The sequence below is a fragment of the Fundulus heteroclitus genome, unplaced genomic scaffold (genome assembly GCF_011125445.2).
Source record: "Fundulus heteroclitus isolate FHET01 unplaced genomic scaffold, MU-UCD_Fhet_4.1 scaffold_59, whole genome shotgun sequence".
In the NCBI taxonomy this organism is placed as follows: Eukaryota; Metazoa; Chordata; class Actinopteri; order Cyprinodontiformes; family Fundulidae; genus Fundulus; species Fundulus heteroclitus.
The window spans coordinates 306,983-323,337 of NW_023397022.1; the positions used below are offsets into that span (position 1 = coordinate 306,983).

At 42.9% G+C, this 16,355-nt stretch overlaps 1 protein-coding gene across 1 annotated transcript; it reads right to left on the minus strand.

Moving 5' to 3' along the window:
- Nucleotides 1–3,400: 3,400 nt before the first annotated feature.
- On the minus strand, nt 3,401–16,355 carry LOC105918488 (A disintegrin and metalloproteinase with thrombospondin motifs 2; the record flags this gene model as incomplete). The annotated part of the gene is given in 20 exon segments (XM_036133209.1): nt 3,401–3,925; nt 4,004–4,595; nt 4,682–4,874; nt 5,399–5,473; nt 5,550–5,679; nt 6,656–6,866; nt 6,960–7,092; nt 7,279–7,438; nt 7,528–7,691; nt 7,771–7,851; nt 11,370–11,493; nt 11,769–11,902; nt 13,536–13,618; nt 13,696–13,785; nt 13,864–14,009; nt 14,280–14,393; nt 15,270–15,402; nt 15,498–15,641; nt 15,787–15,892; nt 16,323–16,355. Coding segments are annotated over 20 exon segments (2,927 nt in total), but the record flags the coding sequence as incomplete, so codon positions are not given.

Genomic DNA, 16,355 nt, shown 5'->3' on the forward strand with positions numbered 1-16,355 from the left:
GCTAACAACCCCATGTCCCCTAGGGGCCCCCACAGGATGCAATAGATTTAAGATCAGACATTTTTACAGCATGATCTTATTTCTTTAATCCGCCTGGAGTCATTTAGACGCTGCGATGAAGCAGTTATGTTCAGTAGATACTCGTGAACAATGACAGCTGACCAGCAGCAGCACCAAGAACTGCTGAGATTTTCCTCTGAGTTGATTCAGATAATTGGGCATAAATACAAATTTATGACACAAATATCCATTAATCTGAGGAAATGCTTCTTTGATATTGGCTGACATGCGGCTGCCTTGGTTAGGGTGTTTTTGTGTTCTTCTGTCTTCAGGAGATTGCTGGACATTAAAACAGGACAGTTAATGTTCTGTGTTTAATCTAAATGAAACATGCTCTGCAGAACTTCTAACGAGCACATGTGGTCCAGTTCATGAAGGAACTGTAATTCTGCTGCAGCGTATAGAACCAGAACCATCCTAATAAACCATCCTCGCTGATTGGCCAACAACCATGTGACTTCCCGCTGGATCTCTGAACTCGGTTCTGGTAAAACTGGATTCTTACATTTTCTAGGAGGTGTTGCTGAACGTGGCCACTAGAGGGCAGATTCCTCCCTCTGAACCAGTTGACACTGGACCCACTTGGGCGGAACCAGGGTCCAAATCCTGCTGTACCATGTTAGACTGGCTCAGAAACTCCTTAGTCTCCCTGCAGAAAGAGTTCACTGACTTTACAGACTAATGCCAGTCCTGTTGGGATTTATTGGAGGACCAGAGACAGAACCTGTCACGCAGAACGAGACGCCATCGCTGGAGAACTGAAGATGGACCTTCAACAGGATAAAGAAGCAGAACCGGTCTGTCAGAACCATGGAGAGTCTGACATCTGGAGGTGTCACACTGACGTTTACTGCAGCTCGTAAAGCTCGGAGCATTTAATGGTTCTGGACTTTCTGAGCAGCAGCTGATTTATTCTCCCTCTTTTTATGGCCCATAAATACCTTTAAAATATAATCAGCAGGAAACCCAGCAGACATGCTGCTAACACAATGCACAGAACTGTTTCATAAGACTTGATTCTAAATATGACATTTTGATAAGGTGTTGATTAATATTACCAGCAGGGCCAGTCTCATTGTTAGGTCACACTGGTTCTGTTGGATCTCACCCACAGAACTCAGTTTATGATCAGCTATGATCAAACTTTTTTAATGATTTTAGTGACCTGCTGTCTGTGATATGCGTTGATTATGACTGTTTAATTATTGTGGGAGACTTTAACTTTCACGTTGACAACCCTGAAGACAGAAGTGCAAAAGAACTGTGTGACACACTTAGAAACTTTGGTTTAACTCAGAATGTTAAACAGCCAACACACAAACAGGGACATATTTTAGACTTGATCATCACTAAAGGTCTAAACATTTCACAGGTCAATGTAACTGATGTTGCCTTTTCCGATCACTTCTCCGTTACCTTTGAAAGCATCATTACCAGTGACTCATTTAGCCGAAGGGACATCGTAAGAAAACGCACCTTTAAGGACAATGCCACTGAAACTTTTATTCAAGCTTACTCTGCTACTTCAACCTTGGGCTGCAACTCAGTAAATGAGCTAGTAGATAACTTTCATTCTAAAGTCTCAGACATCATTGACTGCATTGCTCCAGTTAAAGTGAAAGTTGTTTCTGGGAAGAAAAAATCTCCTTGGAGAAATGCTCCAGCAGTTAGAAGTGAAAAAAGGGAATGTCGGAAAGCTGAACGCAGGTGTTTTAATGACATCCATAGAAATACAGACGGTGGAAGAACCTCAGTGCTGGTTCTATTGGACCTCAGAACCTCAGTGCTGGTTCTGGTGGACCTCAGTGCAGCATTGATACTGTGGATCACTCCATCCTGTTAGAACATCTGGAGAACTGGGTCGGCCTCTCTGCTACAGCTCTCCACTGGTTTAAATCCTACTTAAAGGACTTTTAGTGTCAGCAGGTAACTTTACATCAGAGACGACATAAATCACATGTGGGGTTCTCCAAGGTTCCATCCTGGGTTCCTCCTGTTCTAGATCTACATGCTCCTCTAGCTCAGATCATAAACATCATCAGCTACCATCACTATGCAGACGACACACAGCTCTACATCACCATGTCACCAGGTGACTATGAACCAGTTCAGCCTCTGAGGAAATAGAAGAAATCAATGCAGGAGGAGACAAAATGTTCTTTAACTGAAGAAAAACAAGACTAAGAACGTAGAGAACATGGACCCGGTTCTGAAGTCCTCACTAAGACTAAGAACGTAGAGAACATGGACCCGGTTCTGAAGTCCTCACTAAGACTAAGAACGTAGAGAACATGGACCCGGTTCTGAAGTCCTCACTAAGACTAAGAACGTAGAGAACATGGACCCGGTTCTAAAGTCCTTCCATGGCTCCCTGGATCTCAGAGAATAGACTTTAAAATCCTTCTGTTAGTCTATAAATCCCTGAATGGCTTTTAGTTTTTAGTCCAACTCGTCTTATATCTTGACCAGCAGTTCATGTTCAGCACTGAATTGTCTTGTTACTGAAATGTGCTACAAATAAACTCTCCCTACTTGGATGAAATATATTTGATTTATGAGCATCTAGATCCATAAAAAGATTACAGAGGAGTCCGGTGCTGGTGCAGAAATCTCTCCAGAACCAAGATGGCAGCAGGACTGAGGTTAGCAGAGCTGCACCTGGAGGAAGGACCAGATTTCTGGGACAACGTCCCCTGGACAGAACCGTGATGGACAGAACCGTGATGGACAGAACCGTGATGGACAGAACCGTGATGGACAAAACCAAGATGGACAGAACCAAGATGGACAGAACCAAGATGGACAGAACCATGGTGGAGGAACCATGGTGGACAGAACCATGGTGGAGGAACCATGATGGACAGAACCGTGATGGACAAAACCAAGATGGACAGAACCAAGATGGACAGAACCATGATGGAGGAACCCAAACACAGCAGATTAAGACAAACATCTCAGACCAACTGTGAAATATGGTGGGAGGTTGGTCTTAATTTGCAGTCATTGAATGGACCAAGAACTTTTCTGTTCACCAAAGTATTCTAGAGTCAAAATGTGAGTCCATCTGAGCTTGGACCAAACTGGGTCATCAACAGAACCAGGAAAACAGCAGCAAAACTAGATCAGAATGGATGAAAAAGAAAAGAATGGAGGCAATAGCCCAGTTAAAGGCCAGACCTCAACGTGATCCAGATGTTTGGACCTTTGCAGACTTGAGCAGACATGAATGTCTGCAAACCTCAACGAGTCGCAACAAATCTATAAATGTAAACCAGACGGATGTTCTTATTGTGTATGAAGCAATGAGAAACGTGTAAATGACTGAATGAAGACGTGTTAATAAGTCAGTAGAGATAATTTTATGTGAAAGGCCAACAGTCTGGTGATGAAAACATAGAAATGTGAAATGAAATAGAAAATACCAGGTTCTAGTCACACCAGGACGTCCTTAAACATTAACAGACTCTAGATCCGAAGCAATCTGAAGTTTAGGAACTGGGCGAGCTGTGATCTAATCCAGATGACCATGAGTCAGTATTACATCAGCAGCTGGATGAGACTTTGCTTTATTTAAAAACAGGATTAGCTGGTACAGACAACATGAGTATAAAACCCCAACAGACCCAGAGATTCTGTCCAGGTTCTGGTCTTTTACGCCTGATAGATTAACTTTGCTCTAAAGCTCAGGAGACATAAACATAACGACTGTTCTGCCAGTTTCTTTTTCTCACTCAGTTTATTGGGTTTAGCGCTTAGATTAAGAAGCAGGAAGAACCGAACCGGATCAGTCTCTCCTGTCCCTCCTTCTCGCTCTGGTCCGGTTCACCTGCGTCAGGAGGTTCCGTCTCGCTCTGGTCCGGTTCACCTGTGTCAGGAGGTTCCGTCTCGCTCTGGTCCGGTTCACCTGTGTCAGGAGGTTCCGTCTCGCTCTGGTCCGGTTCACCTGTCTCAGGAGGTCCTGCAGCTGTCTCTCCTTCAGAAGTTGCTGAATACGTTTGTTCTGAGTCCGTTCGTAGAAAGGCAGCATCCGTGGAACAAAGACATCCTGCTGTTCTCTGGTGGAGTTGCTGTCCGTCCTCATCATCCGGTACTGAACCTCATTCACGGAGTGGTTCTCCTTCTGTGACGCAGGTACTGAGAGTGCTGGTACTGACGGTGCGGTGGGGATCATGTGTTCAGCGGACACTGATGTTCTGATCGGTGCCGGATTAACTGTGACTAAGGACACTTGGGGATCTTCCTTGTTTAATAAATGCACTGGAGCAGACGTTACTGGGTGCCTTGTAGCAGCTGTTCTAGCGGCTGTAGCAGCGGGAGTAACCAGGGGGGTAGAGATGGCAGCACTGGTAGCCGGGATCTCAGACAAGCGAGGGGAGTCGTCATATTTCAGAAACTCGTAATCGTATTCCACATAGACAAAGTCGGAGCTGCTCTTGGTGGTGGTGGGTGGTGTGCTGATGACATCACTGGTGACATCACTAACCGGTGAGGTAGACATGGTTACTGACATCATCCTTTCAGTCACCTCCCAGGACCTAAAATGCACAAATTGCACATTAAAACAGAAATAAGCTGTTTTAGCAGTTTAGTGTGGATGTTTATTTAATCCTTCACATCTCACCTGTTTGTGGGACTCAAGTTGCTGAAGTTGCTGGAGTTGCTGGAGTTGCTGGAGTTGCTGAAACCCTCGGAGCTGCTGACGTTTCTCTCGCTGCAGGACTTGCAGCACATCTGTCTGTATCCGGGGATGGAGCAGTACCGACTCAATGCCTCCATCCGGCAAAATACAGAGCGGTCACCACGGCACCGCTGCCCTAAAGACACAGATCCATCATGAGGTTAAATGGTTTAATCCTGGGAGATTAAACCATTTAATCTCTGCTTGGTGGTCAGTTTGGTCCTAACATGGCCCTCTGGTCCCAATCTAAGCAATATTCCACAATATAATTTAACTCCAGAGTTGATCATCTGGAAAAACAACCAAAATCTTAAAAGACCTTCAAAGTGACGTTCCTGGTCCTTTGTGGCCCTTTGGGCAACGTTAATGTTAAACTGACCCACACAGACACAACCGGCATTTTAGTGAGATAGACACCAAGAATGACCAGTTCAGGTCAAAGTGATGGACCCAAACTCAAAGTATTAACCCTGACCCATCCATAGAGTTAATGCTTCAAAGGTCTAGTTGGATGATTTTCAGGGTTCTGAACGGTTTTCTTGTTGCTATAATGAGGAAACAAACGTAAAATATCACCAGTATTTAAACTGGTCTGGCTATTTACAAAGAGATCAATCAGAAGGTTGCTGTGGAAACAATAAAAGAAGATGGATGTTTTACTGGACGACATCGGGGGGGCCGGGAAGTTTGGGTTGGATCTGGAAAGCCACTGGATGATGGCGTTCTTCGTATCTCCTGTGAAGGAAACAGCAACAGTCAGCAGTTCACTAGTGGCTCCTGTAAATAAATGTCATGATTGGTGGATGCCTACCATTGCAGGGCGGGGCCTGACAGGAGCGCGTTGCTATTGGCTGAGGATCACTGCAGTTTCCAGTTGAACCTTCAGGATTCAAACACGCAACCTGACGATCCTGAGTCCCGTTTCCACAGGAGACCGAACACTGTGCACACATTTGTAAGAATGAGACTCAAAATGGAGCGCCTCGCTACACCAGATGAACCTCCTGCAATTAAAATAGTGAGGGAGCAGTAAACAGGAAGCTAACAGCGTTTAGAGCCGAACGATACACCTGATCCATACCTGTGTGCATCACAGCTGCCACAGCACTGCTGTCATAGAAGGTTGTTTACAACTATGTTTAATTTCCTCCTTCATGCAAACAATATATTTGGCCAGTTGGATGGAGCTTTACTGCACTTTAGGTCCAAACCCGACATAGATTATGATGATATTGATAGAAAACAATAAAGAGTAATAAAACTTCATCATCATGGCAGCATGACATAACGGCACTGTTATTGTTTTCCAAAAACCATGCAGACATTATGACCTTCCAATAAAATTCATGGTGAAACTACCTGAGACATAAACAGAGCAGAGAAGGGGGGGGGGGGGGGGCTGGTCCAAAATGTAGACTTGAGATGGATCAGAAAAAACAATCGAGAACCAATCAGAAATGAGTGCAAAGAGTGAGAAATATGAGATAAAAACAATGCCAGAGGTTTGGTGACGCCTAGAAGAAGGAATAGAAGACCAAGGGTACTTCAAGCAGAGCAATAACACTTGGTGTTTTACAAAAACAGGATATTAAAGTCCAGAAAGAAGGCAAAAAAGTGCAAAAAAATGAGGCTCAAGATAAACTGAGGTCAGATGAACAGGAAGGGACACAGGCAGTTATTTCCTGGATGGTAGTTTTAAAGGGAAATATCAATTTTAGTGAAAGACAACTGTGTTAATGTGTTAATGTCAAACACAAACATTTAAATATAAAAGAGAAAAGAAACAGGAAATTGGACCTGAATAGAATAAACATTTTGTTCTTAAAGAGATCAGAAAGGAACATGGGGATGTCTGGTTTCTAGAAAATCAGGTCAGAGATAATCAAGTCAGAGTCCCCTAGGTAACAACTTCCTTACAGGGGTCCAGGGCCCGGCCCTCCAGGCTGCGGGACAGGGAAACCGGTTGCACGTCTGTTTGGATTCTGGCCGGTTATCACCACAGAGTTTGCTGTTGACGGAGCGCTGCTGTTTCTCGCTGCTGGACTCTTGGTGGCAGCTCACCCAGCGCCGCTGCCACCCAGTAAGACCACACGAGGCACTGCAGGCCTCCCACACTCCAGTCACCCATCTGGTGGTTGGTAAAAAGGCAGACGATGAAGGGAATCTGCTGCTTTCTGACTGGATGACTACATTTAAATCATGCTGTGTCTGATTATTGTACCGAGGAGACTTGCAGCTTTCGGTGTTGCACTTGCGGCTGATGGGTCTGGGTTTGTTGATGTCAGAGCAATATATCCTCTCAACCATTTTCCCATCAGCCTTCCTCCTGCAGCCGAACCTGGTGTACTGAGTCCCTGTAACAGAGTTTCACATTTAGTCCATCACAGGCGGGTTTCTGGAGACTGCTAGCTTGTAAACCAGTTAGCCTGCTAGCCTGTTAACCAGTTAGCCTGCTAGCCTGTTAACCAGTTAGCCTGCTAGCCTGTTAACTAGTTAGCCTGCTAGCCTGTTAACCAGTTAGCCTGTTAGCCAGTACATACCTCCACCACAGGGCTTGGTGCAGTAGGACCACTTCTTTAGAGCCCACTCATAGATAAGAGCTTCTTCCTGGACCAGGTTGGACTCGAGCGAAGAAAGGATATGATCCTGAATGATGTACTTATAAGACACGGTCACCTTGGAATCCAGATGAGAACGGACCTGAAAAACAAAAGGTAGGAAAAGGTTAGCTCTCACAAGTCCTCTATCCAGAAACATTGGCAACACTGTGTCATTTTCCAGTGACTGACCATGAGTGTGACCCCGTACTTCAGTGGACCAGTGGTCTGGATGGACTCCTGCTCACCAGTCTTGTTGTATTCCCAGACCACACCCTTCTCAATCAGCACTCGGCTTTCAGGAATCTCATGTTCATCATTGAGAAAGAGGTGGTCCGTCTCCTGGTTCTTTACGGCTGCAACATAAAACTCTGGTTGAAGATTATTTTTGAATCGACAGCATTCTTATGGTCGTGATTTCTTTAGTCACCTTACCGAGAATGTGAGGGGTTCCCTTAAACTCCTGGATCACGACACGTCTGGCTCCTTTGGGAATGTCCAGCATCTTCAGGTAACCTAAAACATTAACAGTCAATTAACAGTCAATTAATTATTCAGACATATCATTATTTAGACATTAATGAATAACCAGCTGTAAGTCTGGCCTAACATTATAACCATAGACTTCATTAGGCCTCTGAAGGTGGCTTTGGTCCTGGTGTCCATGCTGTCAGCAGTAATCATAAAAGATATGGAAACCTGAAGGGGAGGCCCTGATGGACCTAATGGGTTTGTCCAGAACATTTCACTGATGTTTGACTGGATGAAGATTTGGATAATTTGGAGGCTTAGACAATATCTCCTTATGGGCAGCAGAAAAGATGCCTCCTTCCATCACTTTAGAGCTTTAGATGGTGGACACCCAGACTGGCCTGCAGCTCCAACCACAACAGACTATCAGAACAAACAGAGAATATCAGAACCCGCAGTTTAAGTTAAAGGTGATTTTCCAGTAGATCAAAAAAAACCAGGCCAGCTTTCACCTGATCTTTCCAGCTGTCAGGTTTTCCCTGGACTGCTTTTTAAAAGTCATTACAACTTCAAACTATGAATTTTATCCTGAGCTGCAGTAATGGAGAAGCTGTGACCCATTTTTAGTTTTTCTGTCAGTGGTCATGATATCGGTGTGGACATATGTTAGTTTGGTTCAGTTCACATCACGGGCATGACTGTGACTGTGTAGTCTTTTATCTCTGCTCCTGCTGCTGATTGTTTTTCTATTTATTTATGTTCAAAACAGGTGTTATGTCATGTTTATGACAGTGTAATGTCAGTCTTATGTACGCCCCTTCAAATAAAGTGTTACCTAAATTAGCCCACTCTTTCAAGAATTACTCCAGATTCATGACAATTTGGACTCCTTCAGATTTTATTACTCACTGGCACGACTTAAATCATATACCAACAGATAACTTAGTTCCCTTAATATGCTTGTCGGTTTTAAGGAACTGTTTTGTGGTAAATGAATTATCTCTTATACACCTTGCTCAAAACAAGAGTACCAGCCTGGTATCAAATGTAAATGGTCAATGGAAAACACCCATTCCTCTTTTATTGAGGAAATTGAGGAATAATTGTACATCATCGATTAAGAAAGCAAAGTCAGACTATTTCCTTGCCGAAAATACAAAAAACTTAAATGATCCAAAGAAATTTTGGAAAACAGTTAAATCAGCTACTGAACAGGCGCCACTGAGTGACTTTCCTAATTTTGTTTGGAAAAAAACTAAAATGGTGTCTGATAAATTAGCAGTTTTAAATTATTTTAATGAGCATTTTATATCTGTAGGTTCTCTATTTGATGACTTCAATTCATTCGGCCAAAATGCAAATACTGATTAACTGTTTTTGAATAATGATGGTAACTCCACCTCTTTTAACTTTTCCCCTATTTGTACAACTGAGGTTCTTAGAGAACTGAAGAACATAGACACCAGAAAAGCGGCAGGGCCAGATAACCTGGATCCATTTTTTCTAAAGTTGGCTGCAGAGTTTATAGCAGAGCCATTGTCTCATATTTTTAATCTAAGTCTAATCACTAATAAAATCCCTAGTGTCTGGAAATCAGCATTTGTTTTGCCTCTTTTCAAGGGTGGGGAGTCATCGCAGGTAAACAATTACAGACCAATTTCTAAATTATGTATCCTAGCAAAACTTTTTGAAAAATTAGTTGCAGATCAACTAAAGATTTTTTTTAGATTCCAATTGTATTTTACAAAATGTACAGTCTGGTTTTAGAAAGAAACATAGTACTGTTACTGCAACTTTAAAGGTTTTCAATGATCTGATCCAGGCTCTTGATAATAAAAAACATTGTGTTGCTTTATCGATCTACCAAAGGCATTTGACACAGTAAATTACGCGCTTTTAATTGAAATTCTACACAAAATTGAGCTTTCACATCAAGCTACCATGTGGATAGCTGATTACTTGTCAAACAGAACCCAGAGAGTCCAATTAGCTGGCTACACGTCTTCTAAATGGCGTACCTCAAGGCTCAATTCTGGGTCTACTTTTATTCTCCATTTATATAAATAATTTGTGCGTCAACTTGTCAAATGCTTTTTATCATTTTTATGCTGATGACTTGTACTGCAACTCTTCATCATTATCACAGGCACTACAGTATTTACAGTCTGCTTTTAATGTAGTTCAAACATGTTTACAAACTTTGAAGTTGGTTTTAAATGTGGATAAGACTAAGGCAATGGTTTTCTCCCACTCTGCTAAACTACCAGAAATCCCTCTATTCCTTACCACTGCAGTAGGTGCACAAATTGAGTTTGTTAGTAATTATAATAATCTTGGTTTTATTCTAGATAATGAACTTTCTTTTAAAAATCACATAGCAAATCTATTACGAACATTGAAAATGAAGATTGGGTTTTATTATCGAAATGGACCGTGTTTCTCACTCAAAGCTAGAAGTAAATTGGTTGCAGCAACATTCCTGCCACTTCTGGATTATGGAGATGTTTTATATATGAATGCTTCAACCAAATGTCTGAAATCTTTGAATACTGTTTATCATTGTGCTTTAAGGTTTATAACTGGTAGTAGACGTTTGACACATCATTGTGATTTGTATGCAACAGCTGATTGGCCTCCGTTAAATGTTCGGAGAAACAATCATTTGATGATCCTGATATATAAATCTCTACTTGGAATAACACCAACTTACTTAAGCTCTCTTTTGCATAGATCTAGTAGTTCAAATGCTTTACGCTCAAATGTCTTTATCCTTCTACATGTTCCTCGTGTTGGAACTGATGAAGGAAAGAAAGCATTCAGTGTTTTGGCTCCTACAGCGTGGAATCAGCTCCAGTCTGACCTCAAGATGTAGAAAACTATTTCATTGGACATATTTCGAGCGGTTCTTAAAGATAGACAAGATTCTATGAAACAGTGTCACTGCTTTTAAATTGTTTTTTATTTGTGCATATGTATTAATTGGTTTTGTTTTTGTAACCAGATTGTAGTGATTTCTGCCCAGATCTCAACAGGGTTTCACCTGGTTAAATAAAGGATAAAAAAATAATAAAAAAATCAAAGTCACGGGGATTCTGACTCCAACTCGCTTCGGTGGCACAAGACGGAGCTGCTTTTATTCCCACCAGCGGCAGGGCGGCTGACTCCACAGTTTCTCCAAGTGATGTCACAAAAACCTTTGAACCAATAGCAATACTGATTGAAAATTCAATGCAAGACACCTGTTGAACCTTAGGAGGGCGCCACACTGACTTTAGACAAAAGCAGTATTTCAACAAATATACAGCAAATTGTCAAAATAATCACTAGGATATGTTGACAACACTGAAAGACAACCATGTTAACAGTTTTGTTTTAGCAAAAACAGTTGATTTGGGGTGAGTAACCCTTAAATATTTTTTAAAACAGGCATTTAATACCAACTGGCTTTTAATTTTCTGTCGTCTGCATGTGTAATGTTTATGTATTGTGATTTTACTGTCCAATGCTTTGGTCACTTTAGTTTGTTATTTTAAAGTGTTCAATCAACCAATCAATCAGATCACCTAGCTTCTTGGTGCTTCGGGTGAAGTTTCCTTTGACAACATTGCATCTGGAATCATCTCCTCCACAGACGCCACACTGGTCCTCCTGCTGGTCGGAGGCGATCTGACCGTCACATCCTACATGCTACAGAGGAGAGGAGGCAATGTATTACTGGTGAATTTATTTAACCTTACACCATACATTTCCATACTCTCAGTAAAATATTAAGTAAAAGCATTAAATAAACAAAATGACAAGTAAAATCAATTACTGCCCAAAATCAATAAAAAATCCCAAAATACTCAGTATCGTGTGAAAGGCAGCTCTCAGTTTTTATTTTCATTACTGTAGAGGCAAAACCCAGGAGAAAAAAGCTGTGGGACGTGAGTCACACTTGGAAACCAAAGCACAATAAAGACCTCACACTCTCCTCGGACGCAGATGCTGTGGGCGTCGTAGTAGGAACACAGCGTCCCATCATGCACCATTCTGTTCATGGACACCACGGCGCCCGTCTCCTTGGACTGACAGTAGAGACGACAGCGCTCATCCGCTGCACACAAACACACACATCTGGGCTCAGAGAGGTTTGAGGTGGAATATCTGAAGCTGATCATAAAAAGTTTTGGAGAGACACTAAATTATTCTCAGATGATGACGAGTTAAAGGGAGGAGAGGCTCCAAGTTTCCATCCAACAACAGATTCCTGCCTGATGACTTTACCATGTGCACACACACACACACACACACACACACACACACACACACACACACACACACACATTCTCGTCTTGCTGTATGTTGTGAGGACCATGTGTTGACTCCCCTTTTCAGTCATTTTCAACTCTTTCTATGCCCTAACCGACAATAACCCTAAACCCTAATTTTTACCCGTATATGCCTCATACTAACCTTAAAGGAGCAATAAGCAAAATTTAATTATTTTACATAGGAAGAACCAAAAAATAATGATGTGAAGAATTAAAGGTAATATCTCTCTATGGTTTTCTCCAGTGTCTTGTTTACACAGCCGGGATGGCCGTGAATGCATGTGCACGTAAGTGCATGTGAACAACTGCCACTCAGCGTTTAGCTCCTCCCTGTCCTAAAATGACACCATCAGAGCAGCACATGGTTAGCACAAGATGGCGGAGAGCACCCCAGCAGATCCAAATGTTCTCTTTCTAACAGCATTATAAAGTTATGAGTTACTTCTTCACTACACATGTTCCTCCTTAAGATGTTGTTTTGCTGTGTTTTTATCCTTTACAAATATGCACAAAGGAGGCGATGGGTGAGAAGGGAAAGTGTCATACATCTTGTTTTAGTCTACAGACAATGCTCAAGCACCACCAAGTGGTGAGATACCGCTTGTTGCTTCTTTAATATAAACTCAATTCACACCTTAGCTCTAAACCTTACTGTTAGGAAAAAAAAACGCAAAATGTCCTCACTTTGGTACCAACGGTCCTCACTATGATGCTGAAATCAGACAAATGGTCCTCACTCTGATGCCTAAACAGGAGCACATACACACATCCTTGTTTGCAATAAAAAGGGAGGACCGTTCTTTGACTTTCATTCATTTTCAACCCTTTCTATGGCCTAACCTTAACCTAAACCTAATTGACATCTTAGTCCTAAACCATAACCTCCTGGCCCAGAAGAAAAATTAGGACTTTATTCCTCACTTTACATCAAAGTCCTCACTTTACTTGTAAAATGAGCAAAAAATGTCTCACTCAGCGGCAAGTACAAGCACACACACACACACACACACACACACACACACACACACACACACACACACACACACACACACACACACACACACACACACACACACACACACACACACACAGGGCTGTCTTTGGGGATCTGTAAGGACCGCTGATTACATAATGCATTCCAAGGACATTAAATCTGAATCCAGACCCGGTGTGGGTCAGTCCCACAGCGTCTTTGCAAAACCCAATGTCCGCTCAGAACAAAGGAGATTCCACAGAAAAAAAGTCTTCACTTTCAAACATAAACCTAGATGTCCTCAAAAAGATGTTTGTACACAGCAGAGATGACTGTGTTTACATGTCTGGGTTCAGCAGCCAGGAGGGATTCAGTTCCAGGGCGTTTAACCTCTGTATATGTGTGCTGTCATAATAAATGCGTGTCTGGGTGCATGTATTTACGGTCAGGATGCTCATATGGAAGCCAGTGATGTTTCATTCCTTCATGTTCCAAAAAGGGATTCCAGGCTTTACACTGATCCTCCCTGAAACACACATCAGATTTACTGACCCAAAGTCAGCCAGAGGAAACTGAAACAAAACAAACACCAGATTTACTGACCTGAAATCCGTCAAGGGAGGACAGTCCTCTTGGCTGCACAGCTGGAACTCATAGCTGTTCCCATAACAGGTGCGCCCTCCGTTGGCTGGACTGAGAGCAACGGCAGGTAAGTGTGTCTGATTGGTGCAGCTGATGTGTGACATCACTGCTGACTGACAGCATACTCACGGTGGGTTGTCACACTGTCTGGTCCGAAACCTGACCCCACCCCCGCAGGTCCTGGAGCAGCTGCCGAATGGACTCCATGTTCCCCAGCTTCCATGCTGCTTCAGCAGGCTTGGTGTCAGCTTTATGCAGAAACCTTTAAAGCAGTGCTGCAACCACAGACAGTTGCCTTGGTGATACATTTCAGACTAATTTAGCTCTGCATTTAAAGATTGAAACAGATTCTGTTGCTGTCCACATTAAACCAACCACACCCTTATGACCAGTAAGGCAATGTGAGACCGTGTCTCTTCTGCTGAGCAGAACCTACAACCTTAAAACTTTCTTTATGATGAATAAATGATTTTGCCTGGTAAAGTCGTCCGCTGAGAACTGACCTCAAACATGATATGAGGAAAGTAAGATAAAACCTTTTTTACCTTCCCTGGTCCACACTTTGTCCCATCGAGTGGCGGGCCCTTCTTGGTCGTACAGAAAGATGGGTTGTTCCAGTCACTGCACCATAGCTGCTTGCAGGGGTCAGGGGTCATGTACTGAAGACCAACAAAAGAGGATCTTAGTGATGAGAACTTGTAGTCATTGACATTTATCCCCTCAGCATCTCTCTGTCATTGATCTGGTCGGTGAAACTGGATCATTTAAGAGACTTTAAGTTTATATTCTTGAAGCAAAATAAAAGGAAACCTTTCCAGATGGGTTGTGAAAGGTTCACACTGTAATGAAAACACAGCTACAAACAAAAGTTCTTCAAAGACAAAACCTGCAAACTGATAACATCCAGACATGTGAGGAGATGAATACCAAGTGGAAAACATTAACTGAGTCAGGAATTAATGGGTTTCCAGGTGTTTTAAGTAAAGAGCCCAGATGTTCACCAAGTTAACTGAAATTTAATGGCAGGAAATGTTTCCAAAATATTTTAAATGGGACGGATTAGATTAACCTGCCCAGACCCTGATAAGATGGCAGCTTGTGGTTGGACTCACATCATTTTCCGTCTGCATCACATTTCCTTTAAACCCGATAACGATTTGAAGCACATTTCCGCTCAGAGATTTTGCTTACTCTTAATTTTTCTCAGTTGTCTCCAACTGATACACAATGCAGAGTCTAGGTTTGGTTTTATTTCTGAAACTGCAACAATAAGCTGTTCAGTGATTTCACAGGAAGTAATCTGCAGTGGTTGTGAATATATATGGACAATGTCTCCAGACTGTATCAGGTTTATTATCTGGTCATATAGATAATCACACGAGCTTACTGTCGTAGCCTGACAGTGTATTTGACACAAAACAGCCTGGGTGACTTTCTTTTCAAAACGTATGCAATGGGTCAGGGTCAGAGACTCTAAAACCCTCCTGTTGCAGAGATCGCCAGCTTCCTGGCCTGTAATCGGTCCACAGACTCACAGTAGTACACACGCTGAATCCTGGCCCAAAGTCCAAGCGACACTGTTGGTCCATGGAGTACTGAAAGCCCGGTAGCTGAGGCTGAGTGGGCCAGTCGTGGCTGAAGGGATCATCACGTAGACAGTCATAGGTGCTGCAGGTAAACAGACCAACTGGGATTGAAAAGCGTGACTACATAAGACGCTCTCCCTGTACGGCAGAGTGTGCTGGATCATTGATGGTACTTACCTCAGGTACCTGCCCAGCTCCCTCCAGCTACAACTGGACCAGTGGTAACGGTAGAAGGTCGCCTGGACCCTCGGAGACATGATGCTACCCAGCGGGGCATCATCCACGCACTCATTCATCTCGCCATCATGCACCATGCCAAGCCTGGAGACCGATCGAAGAACAGACACAGTGGGAGGTATTTAGTTGTTATTCTCACTCCTGGTTTAGTTATTTAATGTCTAACTGTGCTGTTTGTTGTACTAGATCTGTTGGTATGATTACTATGATGCTTTTTTCCATGACTCACACATGTCCTGTCTCATGTGCAGCAACAAAAGCCGAGGAGAAGCCATCTTCTAGAACAAGGACACAGCTCCGATGCAGCTGACACATTCCTGTAACCGGAGCATAACCTGCGACACCAGAGGCAAAGATAGTCTTCAGTAATCATTATGATCATTAGCAGTTCTACATCTGGTACTCATGGTAGTACTTCCATTAACTGAAGTATTACTAGACAAAGTAGTTCATCTGTAGACATGCAAGAAGCAAAGCATCTAGCAACTGTTTTAATCCTGCTCCAACCAGTAACACCCTGCTTTCTGGTCGGTGTCTCCTGCCACCTGCACTGGGTCCAGGGAGCGTCCCAGGACAGAACCGGTCCTCCTAATGAACTTATCCCGCCGCTTCCTGTCAGCTACACAGCTGCTCAAACAGACCATAAAAGATGGCTGACGCCTCCCCGAAGTCAAAGAACTGTCCTCCGGATACCTAGAAGAGTCTTTCTAAGAGCTTTGGTAGAATCAGAGGTAATTTTAAAAGTGGAAATAAAAATGTTTGTACCCTGCATGCCTGTGGGGCCAAACTCCTGCCTGG